Raw genomic sequence first — 22,708 nt, forward strand, 5'->3', positions numbered from 1 at the left:
ATAAGCGTATGAAGATGCCTTCCCTTCCGTCTCTCTGCTTTCCTACTGTCTTCATCCAATCCTTCTTACTCCTTTCCATGGCAAGCTTATGTAGGGTTTCACCGTTGTCAGTGGCTACCTCCCATCCTCTCAGTGAAAACGTTCCTATGCTCTGTCACAGCATATGGCTAATCATCTGTCAGTTCTCGGTCAGGCCGGAATAGAATCCATTGATTCTTTTGCGTCTGTCACTAACGCCCCGCCTGCTAGGAGTTTGAAGCACGTCACAGTCATTCAATCATTGAATCCTACTCAGAATACCACAGACAAGGTTAGACCTTCCGGATTCTCTTGAATGCCGCCATCAGTTCTCGCCTATACCACGAAGATTCCGGTTAAAGAATCCAAGAGATAAACACTAGAGCCTTGGTTGCTTGTAGAACAGAGTGGTTGTCAGTCACTTTGTTCATAGGTGAGAATGATGATGAGTGTCACGGATCATCACATTCATCAAGTTGAAGAACAAGTGATATCTTGGACATAGAACAAGCGGAATTGAATAGAAGAACAATAGTAATTGCATTAATACTCGAGGTACAGCAGAGCTCCACACCTTAATCTATGGTGTGTAGAAACTCCACCGTTGAAAATACATAAGAACAAGGTCTAGGCATGGCTGAATGGCCAGCCTCCCCAAAGAGGGTTCAATCATCAAAGCATGATTGAAAGATTCCAATACAATAGTAAAAGGTCCTACTTATAGAAAACTAGTAGCCTAAGGTTTACAGAGATGAGTAAATGACATAAAAATCCACTTCCGGGCCCACTTGGTGTGTGCTTGGGCTGAGCAATGAAGCATTTTCGTGTAGACTCTTCCTGGAGTTAAACGCCAGCTTTTATGCCAGTTTGGGCGTTTAACTCCCATTTTGGTGCCAGTTCCGGCGTTTAACGCTGGGATTTCTGAGGGTGACTTTGAACGCCGATTTGGGCCATCAAATCTTGGGCAAAGTATGGACTATCATATATTGCTGGAAAGCCCAGGATGTCTACGTTCCAACGCCGTTGAGAGCGCGCCAATTGGGCTTCTATAGCTCCAGAAAATCCACTTCGAGTGCAGAGAGGTCAGAATCCAACAGCATCTGCAGTCCTTTTCAGTCTCTGGATCAGATTTTTGCTCAGGTCCCTCAATTTCAGCCAGAAAATACCTGAAATCACAGAAAAACACACAAACTCATAGTAAAGTCCAGAAAAGTGAATTTTAACTAAAAACTAATAAAAATATACTAAAAACTAACTAGATCATACTAAAAACATACTAAAAACAATGCCAAAAAGCGTACAAATTATCCGCTCATCACAACACCAAACTTAAATTGTTGCACCCTTGAGATGAATCTTTCCATCTCCCATGACTCGGAGGTGGAAGCTTTTGCCTTCCCTTTCCTCTTTCTAGAGGTTTCTCCGGCCTTGGATGCCATAAATGGTTATGGAAAAACGAAAAAGCAACGCTTTTACCACACCAAACTTAAAAGGTTTGCTCGTCCTCGAGCAAAAGGAAGAAAGAAGAGAGTAGAAGAAGAAGAAATGAGGAAGAAGGGAATGGCTTTTGTGTTCGGCCAAAGAGGGGGAGAAGTGGTGTTTAGGTTGTGTGAAAATGAAGGGGTGAAGAAGGGTATATATAGGGGAGGGGTAAGGGTAAGGTTCGGTCAAGTGAGGGTGGGTTTGGGAGGGAAAGTGGTTTGAATTTGAATGGTGGGGTTTTATGAAGGATGGATGTGAGTGGTGAAGAGGAAGATGGGATTTGATAGGTGAAGGGTTTTTGGGGAAGAGGTGTTGAGGTGATTGGTGAATGGGTGAAGAAGAGAGAGAGTGGTGGGGTTGGTGGGGATCCTGTGGGGTCCACAGATCCTGTGGTGTCAAGGAAAAGTCATCCCTGCACCAAATGGCAAGCAAAATCACGTTTTGAGCCAATTCTGGCGTTAAACGCCGGGCTGGTGCCCATTTCTGGCGTTTAACGCCAGGTTCTTGCCCTTTTCTGGCGTTTAACGCCAGTCTGGTGCCCCTTTCTGGCGTTAAACGCCCAGAATGGTGCCAGACTGGGCGTTAAACGCCCACCTGCTAGCCTTACTGGCGTTTAAACGCCAGTAAGTTCTTCCTCCAGGGTGTGCTATTTTTCTTCCTGTTTTTCATTCTGTTTTTGCTTTTTTCAATTGATTTTGTGACTTCTCATGATCATCAACCTACAAAATAAAATAAAATAACAAAGGAAAATATGTAAAATATAACATTGGGTTGCCTCCCAACAAGCGCTTCTTTAATGTCAGTAGCTTGACAGAGGGCTCTCATGGAGCCTCACATTTTCTCAGAGCAATATTGGAACCTCCCAACACCAAACTTAGAGTTTGAATGTGGGGGTTCAACACCAAACTTAGAGTTTGGTTGTGGCCTCCCAACACCAAACTTAGAGTTTGACGGTGGGGGCTCTGTTTGACTCTGATTTGAGAGAAGCTCTTCATGCTTCCTCTCCATGGTGACAGAGGGATATCCTTGAGCCTTAAACACAAAGGATTCTTCATTCACTTGAATGATCAGTTCGCCTCTATCAACATCAATCACAGCCTTTGCTGTGGCTAGGAAGGGTCTGCCAAGGATGATGGTTTCATCCATGCACTTCCCAGTCTCTAGGACTATAAAATCATCAGGGATGTAATGGTTTTCAATCTTCACCAAAACATCCTCTACAAGTCCATGAGCTTGTTTTCTTGAGTTGTCTGCCATCTCTAATGAGATTCTTGCAGCTTGCACCTCAAAGATCCCTAGCTTCTCCATTATAGAGAGAGGCATGAGGTTTACACTTGACCCTAAGTCACACAGAGCCTTCTTGAAGGTCATGGTGCCTATGGTACAAGGTATTGAAAACTTCCCAGGATCTTGTCTCTTTTGAGGTAATTTCTGCCTAGACAAGTCTTCTAGTTCTTTGGTGAGCAAAGGAGGTTCATTCTCCCAAGTCTCATTTCCAAATAACTTGTCATTTAGCTTCATGATTGCTCCAAGGTATTTAGCAACTTGCTCTTCAGTAACATACTAATCCTCTTCAGAGGAAGAATACTCATCAGAGCTCATGAAAGGCAGAAGTAAGTCCAATGGAATCTCTATGATCTCATTTTGAGCCTCAGATTCCCATGGTTCCTCATTAGGGAACTCATTGGAGGCAAGTGCACGCCCAGTGAGGTCTTCCTCAGTGGCGTTCACTTCCTCTCCTTCCTCTCCAAATTCGGCCATGTTGATGGCCTTGCACTCTCCTTTTGGATTTTCTTCTGTATTGCTTGGAAGAGTACTAAGAGGGAGTTCAGTAACTTTCTTGCTCAGCTGTCCCACTTGTGCCTCCAAATTCCTAATGGAGGACCTTGTTTCAGTCATGAAACTTTGAGTGGTTTTGATTAGATCAGAGACCATAGTTTCTAAGTCAGAGGGGTTCTGCTTAGAATTCTCTGTCTGTTGCTGAGAAGATGATGGAAAAGGCTTGCCATTGCTAAACCTGTTTCTACCACCATTATTGTTGTTGAAACCTTGTTGAGGTCTCTCTTGATTCTTCCATGAGAAATTTGGGTGATTTCTCCATGAAGAATTATAGGTGTTTCCATAGGGTTCTCCTAGGTAATTCACCTCTTCCATTGAAGGGTTCTCAGGATCATAGGCTTCTTCTTCAGATGAAGCTTCCTTAGTACTGCTTGGTGCATTTTGCATTCCAGACAGACTTTGGGAGATCAAATTGACTTGTTGAGTCAATATCTTGTTCTGAGCCAGAATGGCATTCAGAGTATCAATCTCAAGAACTCCTTTCTTCTGATTTGCCCCATTGTTCACAGGATTCCTTTCAGAAGTGTACATGAATTGGTTATTTGCAACCATTTCAATCAGCTCTTGAGCTTCTGTAGGCGTCTTCTTCAAATGAAGAGATCCTCCAGCAGAGCTATCCAGAGACATCTTGGATAGTTCAGAGAGACCATCATAGAAAATACCTATGATGCTCCATTCAGAAAGCATGTCAGAAGGACATTTTCTGATCAATTGTTTGTATCTTTCCCAAGCTTCATAGAGGGATTCTCCATCCTTCTGTCTGAAGGTTTGGACTTCCACTCTAAGCTTACTCAATTTTTGAGGTGGAAAGAACTTTGCTAAGAAGGCATTGACTAGCTTTTCCCATAAGTCCAGGCTTTCTTTAGGTTGTGAGTCCAACCATGTCCTAGCTCTGTCTCTTACAGCACAAGGGAATAGCATAAGTCTGTAGACCTCAGGGTCTACCCCATTAGTCTTGACAGTGTCACAGATTTGCAAGAATTCAGCTAAGAACTGATGAGGATCTTCCAATGGAAGTCCATGAAACTTGCAATTCTGTTGCATTAGAGAAACTAATTGAGGCTTAAGCTCAAAGTTGTTTGCTCTAATGGCAGGGATAGAGATGCTTCTCCCATAGAAGTCGGGAGTAGGTGCAGTAAAGTCACCCAGCACCTTCCTTGCATTGTTTGCATTGTTGTTGTTTTCGGCTGCCATGTCTTCTTCTTCTTTGAAGATTTCTGTTAGGTCCTCTATAGAGAATTGTGCCTTAGCTTCTCTTAGCTTTCGCTTCAAGGTCCTTTCAGGTTCAGGGTCAGCTTCAACAAGAATGCCTTTGTCTCTGCTCCTGCTCATATGAAAGAGAAGAGAACAAGAAAATGTGGAATCCTCTATGTCACAGTATAGAGATTCCTTGAGGTGTCAGAAGAACAGAAAAATAGAAGAAAGAGGTAGAAGAATTCGAACTTAATCAGATAGAGTTCGAATTGTGCATTGAGAAAGAGTGGTACTCTATAAATAGAAGGATGTGAGAAGAGAGGAGGAGCTTTTTCGAAAATTAAGTTAAAGAATTTGAAAACATTTTGAAAAACACTAATTAATTTTCGAAAATAAGAGTGGGAAAGAAATCAAGTGATTTTTGAAAAAGATTTTGAAATTAGAAATCAAAAAGATTTGATTGAAAACTATTTTGAAAAAGATGTGGTTAAGAAGATATGATTGGTTTTAAAAAAAATATGTTATTGAGAAGATATGATTTGAAAACAATTTTAAAAAGATTTGATTTTAAAAATTAATAACTTGGCTATCAAGAAAAGATATGATTCAAACATTAAACCTTTCTCAACAGAAAAGGCAACATACTTGAAATGTTGAATCAAATCATTAATTGATAGCAAGTATCTTTGAAAAAGGAAAGGAATTGATTTTGAAAACATTTGATTGAAAAGATATGATTTGAAAAAGATTTGATTTTGAAAAACTTTGAAAACTTGAAAAAAATTGATTTGAAAACAAAATCCTCCCCCTTGTGCCATCCTGGCGTTAAACGCCCAGAATGGTGCACATTCTGGCGTTTAACGCCCAATGCACTACCTTTTTGGGCGTTAAACGCCCAACCAGGCACCCTGGCTGGCGTTTAAACGCCAGTCTGTCCTTCTTCACTGGGCGTTTTGAACGCCCAGCTTTTTCTGTGTAATTCCTCTGCTGCATGTTCTGAATCTTCAGTTCCCTGTACTATTGACTTGAAAATAGAACCAAGATCAAATAAACAATGCATTGCAAGACACCAAACTTAAAATTAGACACTAGACTCAAACAAGAAACATAAAATATTTTTTGGTTTTTATGATTTTGAAATTTTTTTTGTGCTTTTTTCGAAAATTATATGAAAATAGAAAATAAAGGTTTCAGAATTCTTAGTTTGGATTCCAGGAATCATTGCAATGCTAGTCTAAGACTCCGGTCCAGGAATTATACATGGCTTCACAGCCAGCCAAGCTTTCAAAGAAAGCTTCGGTCCAAAACACTAGACATGGCCAATGGCCAGCCAAGATTGATAGAGATCAACAAGCTCTTGTGATGATCAGTTGAAACCTCGGTCCAATAAGATTAGACATGGCTTCTCAGCCAGCCAGATTTCAACAGATTATCATGAAACACTAGAATTCATTCTTAAGAACTCTGAAAAAAAAAATACCTAATCTAAGCAACAAGATGAACCGTCAGTTGTCCATACACAAAACAATCCCCGGCAACGGCGCCAAAAACTTGGTGTGCGAAATTGTGATCACTACTTTTCACAACTCAAATAATTCCTAGTAATGGCCCCAAGAACTTGGTGCTCAATACCATGGCATAAACACAACTTTGCACAACTAACCAGCAAGTGCACTGGGTCGTCCAAGTAATAAACCTTACGCGAGTAAGGGTCGATCCCACGGAGATTGTTGGTATGAAGCAAGCTATGGTCACCTTGTAAATCTTAGTCAGGCAGACTCAAATGGGTATAGTGATATACGAATAAAGCATAAAGATAAAGATAGAGGTACTTATGTAATTCATTGGTAGGAACTTCAGATAAGCGTATGAAGATGCCTTCCCTTCCGTCTCTCTACTTTCCTACTGTCTTCATCCAATCCTTCTTACTCCTTTCCATGGCAAGCTTATGTAGGGTTTCACCGTTGTCAGTGGCTACCTCCCATCCTCTCAGTGAAAACGTTCCTATGCTCTGTCACAGCATATGGCTAATCATCTGTCGGTTCTCGGTCAGGCTGGAATAGAATCCATTGATTCTTTTGCGTCTGTCACTAACGTCCCGCCTGCTAGGAGTTTGAAGCACGTCACAGTCATTCAATCATTGAATCCTACTCAGAATACCACAGACAAGGTTAGACCTTCCGGATTCTCTTGAATGCCGCCATCAGTTCTCGCCTATACCACGAAGATTCCGGTTAAAGAATCCAAGAGATAAACACTAGAGCCTTGGTTGCTTGTAGAACAGAGTGGTTGTCAGTCACTTTGTTCATAGGTGAGAATGATGATGAGTGTCACGGATCATCACATTCATCAAGTTGAAGAACAAGTGATATCTTGGACAAAGAACAAGCGGAATTGAATAGAAGAACAATAGTAATTGCATTAATACTCGAGGTACAGCAGAGCTCCACACCTTAATCTATGGTGTGTAGAAACTCCACCGTTAAAAATACATAAGAACAAGGTCTAGGCATGGCCGAATGGCCAGCCTCCCCAAAGAGGGTTCAATCATCAAAGCATGATCGAATGATTCCAATACAATAGTAAAAGGTCCTACTTATAGAAAACTAGTAGCCTAAGGTTTACAGAGATGAGTAAATGACATAAAAATCCACTTCCGGGCCCACTTGGTGTGTGCTTGGGCTGAGCAATGAAGCATTTTCGTGTAGAGACTCTTCCTGGAGTTAAACGCCAGCTTTTATGCCAGTTTGGGCGTTTAACTCCCATTTTGGTGCCAGTTCCAGCGTTTAACGCTAGAATTTCTGAGGGTGACTTTGAACGCCGGTTTGGGCCATCAAATCTTGGGCAAAGTATGGACTATCATATATTGCTGGAAAGCCCAGGATGTCTACTTTCCAACGCCGTTGAGAGCGCGCCAATTGGTTTTCTGTAGCTCCAGAAAATCCACTTCGAGGGCAGGGAGGTCAGAATCCAACAGCATCTGCAGTCCTTTTCAGTCTCTGGATCAGATTTTTGCTCAGGTCCCTCAATTTCAGCCAGAAAATACCTGAAATCACAGAAAAACACACAAACTCATAGTAAAGTCCAGAAAAGTGAATTTTAACTAAAAACTAATAAAAATATACTAAAAACTAACTAGATCATACTAAAAACATACTAAAAACAATGCCAAAAAGCGTACAAATTATCCGCTCATCACCCTCCATCACTAATAAGGGCTCTAGGAACTCCAAACCGGCTGAAGATATTTTTTCTTAAGAAGCTTATCACAACCTTGTTGTCATTTGTTGTTGTGGTTATGGCTTCTACCCACTTTGACACATAGTCTACAGCCACTAGTATATAATTGTTTGAGTAGGAGGATGGGAATGGTCCCATAAAATCAATGTCCCATACATCAAACAATTCCAATTCCATTATAAACCTTTGTGGCATCTCATATTTGGAGCACCTTGGCTGCAGTTCTTTCTCCACTACAATGGCCTCCATATGCGGATCCACGGCATTGCCACAACACTTCTTGTCCTTTCTCTTGTGAGATACACCTCCTCAAGATTCCATCAACACCCTTTTTGAACAACTAGGGTTCATTCTAAATGTAGTGTTTAGCATTATTGATTAGTTTCCTCTTCATGTGCTTATTGATGTTGGTAGGCAGCTCCCCAATAGCCTTGAAGTTTGCTATGTCAGCAAACCAAAGGCTCTCTTTAATCATCATCAACTGCTCATCAGGAAAACTTTCATTCACTTTAAATTGTTGTGCTTCATCCTCTTCATGTGGGATTCTTGATAAATGATCAGCCACTTTGTTCTCTGCTCCACTTCAATCCTTAATCTCTATGTTGAACTCTTAAAGTAGCAAGACCCTCCTTATCAACCTAGGCTTGGATTCTTACTTAGTCAATAGATATTTGAGGGCTGCATGATCAGTGAAAACAGTAACCTTTGAGCCAATAAGATATGATCTAAACTTGTCAAAAGCAAAGACTATGGCTAAAAGTTCTTTCTTTGTGGTGGTGTAGTTCCTTTGATTCTCATTGAGGACTTTGCTAGCATAGTAGATAACATGTACTAACTTGTCTTTTCTTTGTCCTAGAATAGCACCAATAGCGAAATCAGATACATCACACATCAATTCAAAGGGTAGATCCCATCTAGGTGGTGCTATAATAGGTGCAGAGAAAAGTCTATTTTTAAGTTCATCAAAGGCTAACACACACTCTCTATAAAAAACAAAGGGAGTATTTGAGACAAGTAGGTTGCTAAGGGGTTTGGCAATCTTTGAAAAATCTTTTATAAACCTCCTATATAACCCAGTATGTCCCAAAAAATCTTTTGATTGCCTTGACATTGCAAGGTGGAGGCAACTTCTCAATTACTTCCACCTTTTCCTTGTCTACTTCTATGCCATTTATAGAGATCTTATGACCAAGAACCACCCCTCTAGTTACCATAAAATGGCACTTCTCCCAGTTTAAAATCAGGTTGGTTTCTTGGCACCTCTTTAGCACCATGGCAAGATGATGTAGGCAATCAGAATATGAATCCCCAAACATAGAGAAGTCGTCTATAAACACTTCTATGAACTTCTCAATCATGTCTGAAAAGATTGAGAGCATGCACCTTTGGAATGTTGCAGGTGCATTGCACAATCCAAAGGGCATTCTCCTATAAGCAAAGACTCCATAGGGACAAGTAAAAGAGATTTTCTCCTGATCCTTTGGGTCTATAACTATTTGGTTATAGCCATAGTAGCCGCCCAGGAAGCAGTAGTATTCATGTCCTGCAAGTATTTCAAGCATCTGGTCCATGAAAGGTAGGGGAAAGTGGTCTTTCCGGGTGGCTTCATTAAGTTTTCTATAGTCAATGTACATGCACCATCCGGTTACTGTTCTTGTAGGTATTAGTTCATTCTTCTCATTTGGTACAACAGTGATCCCCCCTTCTTAGGAACCACTTGGACAGGGCTCACTCAAGTGCTGTCTGAAATAGGGTAAATCACCCCTGCTTGCCATAGTTTCAACACCTCCTTTTGGACGACCTCATTCATTGTTGGGTTCAGCCTTCTCTATTGCTGTCTTGAGGGCTTTGCACCTTCCTCAAGTAGGATCTTGTGCATGCACATTGAAGGACTGATTCCCTTTAGATTCGCAAGTGTCCAACCTATAGCATCCTTATGTTGTTTCAACACTTGGATTACTCCTCTTCTTGTTCCTCATTCAGGTTTGAGTTAATGATTACTGGGTATGTATTATTATCACCTAAGTAAGCATATTTCAAACTTGGGGGTAGAATCTTCAGTTCCAACTTTGGTGCCTCCAATTCCATCTTGCCAGGCATTGCCATCATGACTGATTTGTCTATAGCCTCTAGTGGTAGCTCACCACATGAGACTTGTTGATCTTGCTCTTGGGTTTCTTCATATTATTCTTCCTCTAGGACTCCTTAAACCAAGTTTTCAATTGTATCTACCATCATGCATTCACCAATGGCTTCCTTGGGGTAGCTCATTGCCTTGAAGACATTGAAAACCATCTTCTCTTCATGTTATCTCAAGACTATCTCCCCTTATTGAACATCAATTATAGCTCCAGCAGTAGCTAGGAATGGCCTTCCTAGGATGATTGATGTGCTAGCTTCTTCCTCCATGTCAAGCACAACAAAATCAGCTGGGAAGATGAATTCCCCCACTTTCACTAATAGATTTTCCACCACACCATGGGGAAATTTAAACGTTCTGTCAGCCAATTGGAGTGCCATTTTTGTTGGCTTGGCTTCCTCTATTCTCATTCTTTTCATCATGGCCAAAGACATGAGGTTTATGCTTGCTCTGAGATCACATAATGCCTTCTCAATGTTCATATCCCCAATGATACAGGGGATTTGGAAACTCCTAGGGTCTTTCAATTTTTGGGGGAGCTTCTTTTGTATTATAGCACTGTACTCTTCAGTAAGTACCATAGTTTCTTTCTCACCCCAGTTTCTTTTCGTTGTCATAAGTTCCTTTAAGAACTTGGCATAGAGCGGCATTTGCTCTAGTGCCTCAGCAAAGGGTATGTTGATCTGGAGCTTTCTGAAAATTTCTAGGAATCTATAGAACTGGCTGTCTTTCCCATCCTTCCTCAGCCTTTGTGGATAGGGTGCTTGTGGCACATAAGGCTTCAGAACTTGCTTTGGTGAGGAAGGTGCAGAGGTCTTTTCTTCCTTTTTGCTTTCAGGTTCCATTGCAATTTCTTCTTCTTGGTGGCTTTGACTTGGGGTTGTTTCTTCTACAACCATTCTACTTCTTAGTGTTATGGCCTTGAACTCTCCCCTTGGGTTAGCCAGGGTGTCACTAGGAAAGGTATGTGTGGACAAAAGTATTTGCTTAGATAAGCTCCCTAATTGTGCCTCTAACTTTGAAATCGCTGCCCCTTGATTCGATGTTGGATTTGACCTCTTCCTAGTTAGCATTTATCTTTTTGTCAGCCTGTAGCTGTCTTTCCAGGATAGTGGAGATAGTTCTGGTAAGTTGTGGTGACAATTATGCTATGGCTGCCTCTAATTTTGAGAAACTGCTGATGGTTTCACATGGTTGCATGGTGGAGGTTGATGTATCTTGGTGGTGCGTGTTGTATGTTTGCTGTGTAGGGTGATATGATGTGTTTTGTGAGTTATTGTAGGGTCTGTTGTTGCTTGATTAGTGGTTGGGGTTGTGGTTGTTGTAATGATTGGAGTGATATGGTTTGTGGTCTTGTTGGTTTCCCCACCCAAAATTTGGATGGTTCTTCCAAACTTGATTGTATGTTTTAGAGTTTGGATCATATGGTGGTCTAGATGTGTTGTTTATATAATTTGCCTGCTCCCATTCACATTCAGCTTCTAGTGCATCTTCTTCTTGTGGTGGTGCTTGAACTTGGACAACTGAGACATGGCTTGCCTCCACCTTCTTTGTTAAGGCTGCTAATTGTGCTGCGATTGCCTTGTTTGTACTAACAAGGCATCCATAGAGTTGAGTTCCAGCACTCCTCTCTTTTGAGTTCTTTCTAAAGCATAGAAGTACTCATTTTCGGCTACAGTCTCAATAACATCTAGGGCCTCTTCAGTAGTTTTCTTCTTGTTGAGTGAACCCCATGAAGAGTGGTCCACAACTTTCTTTGCTTCATATGATAGCCCTTCATAGAAGATGTGTAGTTGAACCCATTCGTTGAACATATCCGGAGGGCACTTCCTTGTCAAGTCATTGAACCTCTCCCAGGCCTCATAAAATGTTTCACTATCTTGTTGCCTGAAGGTCTGCACCTAGGTTCTCAACCTATTGACTCTCTGTGGAGGGTAGAATCTTGCTAGAAATTTATTCACAACCTCCTCCCAAGTGGTCAAGCCCTCTTTGGGGAATGTCTCCAACCACTTTGCTGCCTTATCTCTAAGTAAGAAAGGGAACAAGAGTAGCTTGTAGGTGTCAGGGTGTACACCGTCGGATTTTACAGTGTCGCATATCCTCAAGAATGTAGTGAGATGTTGGTTTGGGTCCTCTTGGGCACCCCTTCCATATGAACAATTATTCTGAACAAGTGTGATGAGTTGAGGTTTCAACTCAAAGTTGTTAGCATGGATTGTTGGCTTCAGAATGCTGCTACCACAGTTTCCTGGATTTGGGTTGATGTAGGAGCCTAAGACTCTCCTCTCTTGCTCAACAAGATTGCCAGCTTCCTCTCCAATAGGGTTATGCACCTCTTTCTTCATAGTAGTTCTCAATTCTTCCTCCACTACTTCCTCTCCAACTATGCCTTTGCCTCTTGCTTCCCTCCTTAATCTAAGGAAGGTCCTCTCAGGTTCACTATAGAAGGAGGATGAAGTTTTTCCCCTTCTACCTGTCATACACTTAACAAATAGCTAGCAGATGACAAGTGAAGTAAAAAATCTTGTTAAGGTTAGTGGTTAGCTTGGTTGATGCAATTGATCAAACAATTAATATGGCAGTAAGAAGACTGGAAATATGAACAGTGAGTAACAAAAATGACTAAAGCAAAAAAAAACAAAATAAGAAAGAAGGAAAAAGAAACTGAAAAGGAAATAACAAGGTAATTAAAATGCTTAATCTAGCTCCCCAATCAATTTAGTAATTATCAAATTCAAACCAATTCCCGGCAACGGCGCCATAAAACTTGATGCCTGGAATTCACCCCCCATATAAAAATGATGAATCCGTTTTTTTGGCAAGCGCACCAAAATTATCGTCAAGTAATAACCCACAGTGGAGTGGGATCATATCCACAGAGATTGGTAGATTTGAACAATTTTAATCAATTGGTGAATTAGTCAAGCTGAGAATATAGAGTATGATTGCAGAATTATAAATGAGCAGGTAGATAAATGACTCAAAAGTAAAGAGAAGTAGTAAAGTGCATAAAAGGAAATAACAGTAATGTAAAGTGCATAATTATAAATGACTTAATTGTAAATAGGAATGGGGATTGACAAAATTGTAAAGAAAGCTATAAAGAATGTGGAAGATAAGAATAGGGAAATTCATTGAGATTGGGAGATATTGTTCTCTTTGGATTAAATCCAGCTCATCTCATCTTCAATCATGCAACTCATTGACCTCTTTGCAATCATGATTGATTGAGCCCCAATCCCTTGGTGACTCAATCTCTCAAATCTTGATAATCAGCCTATTCCTCAGTCCAATTGCTCATGAAGAGAGATATACTTGGTTCCTGATTATACCACACATCCATGTAGATCCAAAATAGAAGGTGGATTATATGTCACCATATCCAATCACCAAAACCCAGATCTACTCATATGTGAGAAGGGATTTCAAGCATGGTTCCATGTTTCCTTTTCCAAGGTTCCCATGAAACCCATTTTGCATTCAACCTCTTTCCCAAGATGATTGAACACTAGCATTAAAATGAAATTCCTTCTAGCAAATCAAATAGAAGATGAAGAGAAGAAAAAATTCACTATCATTAATCCATTAAGTACAACAGAGATCCCTCTCTCAATTTGAGGAAATTTAGCTACTCATAGCTTAGAGAAAACTACAAGAGATGGAAGAGATGATGTAAAAGTAAATCTAACTCTACTTTAACAAACTACTACCCAACCCTTTTCTCAAAACTCTCATGGGTTATTTATACTACTCCTAACACAAGAATAAAGAAAATACAAAAGAGGAAAAGAAAATTACAATTGAGGAAAAGAAAATTACAATTGAGGGAAAGAAAACCCAATAAATGTGACCTTCTAGCTTGGCGTGTGATAGGCGCTTGAGTGGCATGCCATGCCCAGCCTCCAATTTGGCTTGGCGCGCCACACCCAGCTCTCAAGTGGCACGACCCCATGTGTTGATACCCTTGGCATGCCACACCTTCGATCCCAAGTGGCACGCCCAAGGTCTTCTCAAGCTTTGGTTAGCCCGGCGTGCCATGCCTTCGAGCCCAAGTGGCACGCTCAGGCTTTTGTTGTGTCTTTGTTAGCCTGGCGTGCCACGCCTTCGATCCCAAGTGGCACGCCAAGGCCTTTGTCTTCCTCTTATCACTTCTGGAAAGTTGGACTAGCATGACACACCCAGGGTCTGGCGTGCCATGCCCCCTGTATGTGTTTCACTCCCTCTTCTAAAAAATAGAGCAGCCGTGCCATGCCCAGTGTGTAGCGTGCCATGCCCAGTGTTCTTCATGCTCCAGTGGCTAGCGTGCCCCATCCAGCATGCAAGTGGCATGCCCAGATGATCAATGAGGGTGGCGTGCCACGCCTTGGTATTCAAGTGGCATGCCTAAGTGAGGATGAGAGCCTGGCGCGCCACGCCTTCGATTTCAAGTGGCACGCCCAGCTTTTCTTGCCCTTTTCTAGCATTGGCGTGCCACGCCTGGATGCTCAAGTGGCACGCCTAAGTGATGGTTGGGAGCTGGCGTGCCACGCCTTCGATATCAAGTGGTACGACCAGCTTTACTTGGCCTTCTATAGCATTAGCGTGCCACGCCTGGGTCTTCAAATGGCACGCCTAAGCGATAGTTGGGAGCTGGCGTGCCACGCCTTCGATATAAAATGGAATGCCCAGTGATGAGACCATATTTGATGAGATATTTTGACTTGATTCAGATGGATTTCATCACATAAACTCACACTTAAGCACCAAAATAGCATATTTTTTGTGTTTGATCCCTAAATTGTGCCTAAATGTGAAAACAAACATTTTTGTGCTTAAATTGAGCAATTCAATTCCACTTCTATGACATTCGATGCCATGACATATTTGTTGGGTGATTTTAGGTCCTAGAGGCAAGTTTGGCAAGGCAAAAGCGGAAGGAAGCATGTACAAAGGGAGAAAACATGAAGTAAACAAAGGAGAAGCACTCATCCAAGCGTGCGTACGCACAACCTTTCGTGCGTACGCACAAGAAGGAAATCAGCATGCGTGTGTACGCACAACCACCTGTGTGTACGCACGTGAAAATTCGGCAAAGTGTGCGGACGAACACACCTGTGCGTACGTACAGGTACCAACGCATGCCTCCATTAAAAAGTCACGTGCTGCGCGGTTTTGGGGGTCTTTAGGCCCATTTTTAAAGTGCTAAAGGCTGGTTGAGAGGCTACATTAAGGGCATATCAAAACATAACAAAGGGAGCTATCTTAGAATAGGAAAAACACATAGTAAGAGTAGGAGTAGTATAGAGTAGGAAATTCTCTCTTAGGGTTTTAATTAGCGTTTGTAGAATTTTATAGTTCAAGTTTTGCTTTTGGATTTTGCTATTTCATTGTAAGTATTTCTTTAATTACTCTTTTATTACATTACTTGTTCTACATTTCCTTACACTTTAATTTTCTTTGTTAATATTTACTTTGCTTTGCAATTTTGGATTTCTAGTTGTTTAATTTGATGTTTGATGGTTTTTATATGTTTTTTGAGTTGCTTTTATTGATTTTGATCATTTATGGTTCATGGCTTTTGCCATTTTCCCAATTTTGCCATATTTTATGTTTCTGCCCTCTATGTGTTTGATGAAATGCCAATTTTGATTATGGTGTAACTTTCACCCCTTGGCTTGGGGAAAATTAGTTTATGGATTACTAGAGCTATAATGTCAAACATTTAGTGATAATTCTTGGATTGTTAGTTGTTATTGTTTCCACTAACGCTAGCTTTTTACTAAGGTAATTAGTAAGTTAGCTAGTATTTGGGGATTAATAACAATTACGCTCACTTGACTTATCCTTCGATGTTAAGGGTTGACTTAGTGAGATTAATCCATCATAATTATCATAGTTGTGGTTCTGGTAAGGAAAGGATTCCATAACTTATCCCAAGTCAAGGTTTCATTTATGTTTTGAATCACATTTTCATCATTTTATAGTCTTACTTGTCTATATTACATATTTACTTCTCTTATTCCTTTATTACTTCAGTAATTGCAATTTTGGCTAGTTCTTTTATCTCTTTATTTGTTTGCTTCCTTATTATTGAAAACCCCTTTTAATCTTTACAACCAATTTTGTATGCACTTGTTGTCACTAGTTCCTAGGGGGAACGACCGGGGAGTCTAAATACTCTCGGTTTCTATTTGTTTTGATTCGTGACATCTTTAGGATTATAATTTGATTGAGAGGATTCATTGCCGGTTCGGACTATACTTACAACGGAAATCTATTTAATTCCGAATTGGTATAATTCTCTCTTATCAAATTTTTGGCACCGTTGCCGGGGTGCTACCGACATGAGTGCTATGATTTTGGTTGCTGTTAATATGTGAATAGTCTAAATAGATACTTTTTGGTTGTTTGTTTACTTTTGTTGGTAATTATGATTTTTGTTTATTTTGTTAATTGATGTCTTTAGCTTTTATTTTCAATTTTCTCTATAGGTTATAACCCTCTTGGTTTGGAGTTTGGTTGTGATTATTTTGTAGGGTTTGATAGCTTCAATTTTGGATTGCATCATGGGTTTGGAGCATCAATTTTGGGAGGAGCAACCTCCTCCATATTACAATGAACCATATTTTCCCCAATATGTATACCCAACCCAAGGATATGGTGGATTTCACTATGACTATACCCCTGTACCACCATATGCCTATGACCAATACCCCCAACATAACCCTCAATTACTGTATTTTCAATCACCACACCACCACTATCATACACCTTCTTACACACCACTTCAAGATACTCATCAACATGAACTACCTCCCACACATCCAACACTCTTCCCAACCAATAAACCTTCCTTCTTACCTAATTGTGAAGCTTTTCCACCCTTGACCCAAGGCCATCAAGACCTTCAAGCCTTTCTCCAAGAGCAAGAAGGATTCCGAAGGACACAAGGGCAATTTGTGGCAACCATAGCCGAAGCAGTAAACCACTTAGTCCTCCTACGCTTATTCGATCAAGACACTTCTCTTGAAGAGTGTGAAGGATCAACTAAAGAGTAGAGTAAAGAGGAGAGCATGGAGTCACAAGGAAAGAAGAAGGGTTTGAGCTTGAAGTGCAACAAAAGGGAGAGAGTGAAGTATGTGAACTGAAGGAGAGAAAGGAGGAGTTGAGGGAGATTGATCAAGATGAGGATTCCATCATAAATGATTTGTTGTCCTCCTTGGTCAATCTCCTCAATGATCTTAATGAGCCTCTTCCCTTTGAGTTTGAGAGAGACATGGAGGTAGACTTCTCAAAACCTCCTTGTTATGATGTGAGTGATGGGGAAGAGGACGAAGAGGAAGTTGGTGAGGAAGGAGTTGACAACCAAGAACATATTGAGTAGGTGGCAATTTCCCCATTGAGCTTTATTAGCCACCACCAATATGCTATCTTGGAGACGGACTACTAACTCAAGGTCCTTCTTGGGTTGGTACATGGTGGAGGAAGAAGTGTTGGTTGCCAAGCAAGTTCAAGGTTCTTCAAGAAAATCAATTCAAGACTTGGAGCTCAAGCATGGTGTGAAGCACAATTGAGTGGTTTCCGGAGAGTGTTGGGTTATCTCAAGGGCCATTTGAGAGTTTGTTCATCTGGCTTGGAGCATAGTGATCAACAAGAAGACGAGCGGGAGCCTAGAATATGGGATCCTGGAGGACCTTTAAAGACCAAGCCTGGATGGAGATTCAAGGAGGAATGGAAACACAAGCCACTCTAACAAGAGTCTCCTTTACAAGTCCAACTTAAGGACTATAAACCAAAGTGCTAGGTGGGAGACACTCCACCATGGTAACATTGTTCTTACCCTTTTCTTGTTTACAGTCTTGGTTTATTGCATGCTTGCATGTATTAGTTAGCCTAGGATTAGTTTAATTTTGGGTTTGGTAGGTTAATTTTCATATGGATCATGATTTTGTGATGTTTTGAATGTTTTGGGGTAGAAATGTTGATTGAGCTAAGGCATAACACCTTAGAAATGAAAGAAAAAAATTATGCAAAACTAGGCATCTGTGCGTACGCATGCTGTTGTGCATGCGCATACAACTGTGAGTTTCGCGACCTGTGCAAGCGCACAAGCCTGTGCGCCCGCACACTCTTTGTATTGCCCTCTGTTCGCAACACCAACACGGTCTGTGCGTGGGCGCACCCTTGTTTTCATTGGTCTATGCGTACGCACCATCATGTACATACGCACGCATGTTGCTTATCGCGCCCACTGTGCGGCCGCACAAGCTTGTGCGTCCGCACGACAACTTGCAACCACTCTGGTGGGAGCATTGGCATAGCATGTGCACATAAACCCCTACCCTTTTCGCTCTTGTGCTTGCGCACGGACCTGTGTGCGCGTGCACACACGATCCCTTAAAAAAGAGAGGGTTTTGTGCGTCCGCACACTTAGGTGCGCACACACACATCTTATTTCCCTCTCTATTCGGAGCACTCGCATGCCTTGTGCGAGCGCACACGCCCCCTGTTTTACCTTTTTGTGCGTACGCACACGTACCTGTGCGTGTGCACAAGTGCTGTTTTGGGCAACATGCCTATTCCACCCTAAATAAGCCCTAACACACTTCCCACCCTTCCATCCCTCTATTTTCTTGTTTTTTTCATGTTTCTCTACTTGTTTTACTTAGTTTTCATTGCATTGCTTTTTGGTTTTAGTAATTATATTATTTTTACATTAGTTGTTATTAAATAAGTTGCAAGTGTTTGTTTGATGTTGATTGGGTTGCTTCTTGATTTGATTTCACCAATGCACTTATTCTTTGCTTTGATATGCTAGTGCCTAGCGGATCCGATAATCCTTGTTTTCATTGTACCACTAGAAAAAAAATTAATGTAAGTGCATTGGATTACGTGAATTGAGTGAAAATTTACTTGCTCATCATGATTTCCATTTTAAATTCATCACATGACCGGTACTTGCTCCTTGTTAATGCTTTGCATTTGTTTGAGTGACTTACCTTGTTTTATATCAAGCTTTTCACTTTTTGTAACAGGTACCTTCGCCATGTGACTTTTTCCTTATGTTTCATGATGAATAAGTGGTCTCCTTTTCATTACTGAATTAGTTATTGTTTATTCTGATATCCTATACCAATTTTTCACTTTCATTTGCACAATTTGAAATAACCAATATCAAATACCCAATTCAGTTTTGTGGTTACCTAGGATTGTGTTTGCCTTAAATTTTACTTCTTATTTACTTGCAACCTAGGCCATCTAATTGAGGAACATATGCTATTACTTTTGATTGTGTGGATGCCATTTTAACCGGTCGTTGTGTGTTCCAACCGCGCGCATAATTAGAATACACACATGGCTAATTTTTTTTACCATACCACACTTCTATGAAAACCTCCTCAATTAGATGCTTATTTACTTACCCCTTTACCTTTTTGTGCTACTTGCTCAATGATTCCTAATTATACTTTATTCATTCTTTTTTGAGGAATGAGACACGAAGGCAAAGAGCCGATAGAGGAGGAGGACACTGAGGATGGAGATGCCAAGAAGGCGTTGAACTTGACAATTTCCATGCAACCCAAGCTCCTTGGTGCACGAAATTATGATCATCAATGGCACCATCAACATGGTACGCTCAATTGCAATCTCAACTCTTTATCATAACTTCGCACAACTAACCAGCAAGTGCACTGGGTCGTCCAAGTAATAAACCTTACGTGAGTAAGGGTCGATCCCACGGAGATTGTTGGTATGAAGCAATCTATGGTCACCTTGTAAATCTCAGTCAGGCAGATTCAAATGGTTATGGATGATTTATGAATAAAGCATAAAATAAAGATAGAGATACTTATGTAATTCATTGGTGAGAATTTCAGATAAGCGAATGGAGATGCTTTGTCCCTTCCGTCTCTCTGCTTTGCTACTGTCTTCATCCAATCCTTCTTACTCCTTTCCATGGCAAGCTGTATGTTGGGCATCACCTTTGTCATTGGCTACAGTTCCGTCCTTTCAGTGAAAATGTTCAACGCGCTCTGTCACAGCATGGCTATTCAGCTGTCGATTCTCGATCATGTCGGAATAGAATCCAGTGATTCGTTTGCGTCTGTCACTAACGCCCTACAATCGCGAGTTTGAAGCTCGTCACAGTCATTCAATCCTTAAATCCTACTCAGAATACCACAGACAAGGTTTAGACCTTCCGGATTCTCTTGAATGCCGCCATCAATTCTAGCTTATACCACGAAGATTCCGATTAAGGGATCCAAGAGATATCCACTCAATCTGAGATAGAACAGAGGTGGTTGTCAGGCACACGTTCATAAGTGAGAATGATGATGAGTGTCACGGATCATCACATTCATCAAGTTGAGGAATAAGTGATATCTTAAAACAAGAATAAGCCGAATTCAATAGAAGAACAATAGTAATTGCATTAATACTCGAGGTACAGCAGAGCTCCACACCTTAATCTATGGTGTGTAGAAACTCCACCGTTGAAAATACATGAGAACAAGGTCTAGGCATGGCCGTGAGGTCAGCCCCATGATCTAAGATAGCATAAGACTACTCAAAGATAGCTATCCCGATGAGAATACAATAGTAAAAGGTCCTATTTGTAAAGAACTAGTAGCTTAGGGTTTACAAAGATGAGTAAATGACATAAAAATCCAATTCCGGGCCCACTTGGTGTGTGCTTGGGCTGAGCATTGAAGCTTCTATATGTAGATACGTTTCTTGGAGTTAAATGCCAGATTTTGTGCCAGTTTGGGCGTTTAACTGCCATTCTTGTGCCAGTTCTGGTGTTTAACGCCGGGCAGTCTTGAGCTGATTTGGAACGCCAGTTTGGGCCATCAAATATTAGGCAAAGTATGAACTATTATACATCTCTGGAAAGCCCAGGATGTCTACTTTCCAACGCAATTGAGAACGCGCCAATTGGGCTTCTGTAGCTCCAGAAAATCCACTTCGAGTGCAGGGAGGTCAGAATCCAACAGCATCTGTAGTCCTTTTCAGCCTCTGAATCAGATTTTTGCTCAGATCCCTCAATTTCAGCCAGAAAATACCTGAAATCACAAAAAAAACACACAAACTCATAGTAAAGTCCAGAAAAGTGAATTTTAACTAAAAACTAATAAAAATATAATAAAAACTAACTAAAACATACTAAAAACATACTAAAAACAATGCCAAAAAGCGTATAAATTATCCGCTCATCACTCCTACATCCACCAACTGGAGGTGGAGCTCTTCAGAGATATTTCCCCCCAGATCGTGTTCATGCACGGAGGAGAATGCAAATGTTTAAGGGAGGATTCACCATTTTTGGGGAGTAACTTTCTTTTCTGAACACTTTTCACTTTCTTTATTTTTGTTTTCTTTTATTATGTTTCTTGTAGATACTTGGAGTGTTTTTAACTGTTGCATTGATTTTTCTTTTGGTATATATATCTTAGTTTATTTCTAGTTATTGTATTTGGCATTTTTGCTTTTGTATGGTATATATTTTATATATATAGAAGTTGTGATTGGATGTTGTGAATAGCATAGTGCCTAGTTCAATTTTGTCCTAATTATTCCTGTTAATTTTGGGAAATATTAGTAGAGAAAAAAGATGTATTTTTGGGTATTCATTGAAAACCTGGAAAATGGGGCACATTCATGTATCAATTTGCTTTAACCATGTGCAATTGTCATAGAAAAAAAAGAAAAAAAAAGAAAAGATAAATGAAAAAAGAATTAATTAATTAATAATAATAATAATAAGAGAGGACAAAGGTTGCCCCAAAGAAAAGAAAAAAAATAAACAAATAAGGAATGCATATGTGTTTTGAATAGAAACTAAGGCATGAATGTGTGTGAAAAGAAGTAATGGGTGGTTAGGATGCATTTTTGTGATTTGGTTGATGAAAGTTGAGTTGGACACTTGAGCTAATCAAAGATCCAATTCCTTAGTCCACTTAGCCATGTTTATCCTACCTTAACCCTAACCTCATTACAACCCCCTAAAGACCTCATGTTACTTGCACTCATGCATCACATATTTGTTGATTGTTAGATGAAAAGCAAATCCTTGAAAGCATGATTGGGAGGAGGCTTGAGTGATTAAACCCTAGACACCAAGTGTTGAGAGTGTATACACACCTAGTGAGGGTTCGATCACTCAACTGTGTTTCCATATCTCTTATCATGAATTCTTGCAAGTTGCTTCATTTTGATGAGTTAAATCAATTCTCTAGATTGTGATTGCATTGAGTTACTTCTTTGCTTAGCCCTATATATCTATACTCTTGCTTGAAAAATTGTTTGTTTGTTTTAACTAATTTAATAGGATACTATATATATATATATATATATATATATATATATATATATATATATTATAAATGCATGTTGGTAGTAGCATTCAATAAGTTGTTTCCCTTTTTATCATTTTCCTTGTTAGCTTAGCATGAGGACATGCTACTGTTTAAGTGTGGGAGAATTGATGAGTCCATATTTGATGAGATATTTTGACTTGATTTGGATGGATTTTATCACACAAACTCACACTTAAGCTCCAAAATACCATACTTTTGTGTTTGATCCCTAAATTGTGCCTAAAAGTTAAAACAAGCATTTTTGTGCTTAAATTGAGCAATTTAATTCCACTTCTATACCATTCGATGCTATCACATATTTGTTGAGTGATTTTAGGTCCTAGAGGCAAGTTTGGCAAGGCAAAAGTGGAAGGAAGCATGTATAAAGGGAGAAAACATGAACAAAACAAAGGAGAAGCACTCAGCCATGCGTGCATACGCACAACCTTTCGTGCGT

At 40.4% G+C, this 22,708-nt stretch overlaps 1 protein-coding gene and 1 non-coding gene across 2 annotated transcripts; one reads left to right on the forward strand and one right to left on the reverse strand.

Annotated features, from left to right (window-relative positions):
• The first annotated feature begins 4,020 nt into the window (after positions 1-4,020).
• On the forward strand, positions 4,021-4,128 carry LOC130953857 (small nucleolar RNA R71). The gene has a single exon (XR_009076018.1). It is a non-coding gene; the product is annotated as a small nucleolar RNA R71 (small nucleolar RNA).
• Positions 4,129-10,101: 5,973 nt separating this feature from the next.
• Positions 10,102-10,758, reverse strand: LOC130949661 (uncharacterized). Its single transcript, XM_057878319.1, has one exon. It carries the CDS (start codon positions 10,756-10,758, stop codon positions 10,102-10,104), a length of 657 nt encoding a protein of 218 aa, XP_057734302.1.
• Between the last annotated feature and the right edge of the window lie 11,950 nt (positions 10,759-22,708).

This window comes from Arachis stenosperma, chromosome 9, assembly GCF_014773155.1.
Source record: "Arachis stenosperma cultivar V10309 chromosome 9, arast.V10309.gnm1.PFL2, whole genome shotgun sequence".
Taxonomy (NCBI): Eukaryota; Viridiplantae; Streptophyta; class Magnoliopsida; order Fabales; family Fabaceae; genus Arachis; species Arachis stenosperma.

Bases quoted from the DNA above. Each gene is read 5' to 3' on its own strand.
- LOC130949661 (XM_057878319.1), bottom strand. From the start codon at position 10,758: ATGGAACCTGAAAGCAAAAAGGAAGAAAAGACCTCTGCACCTTCCTCA.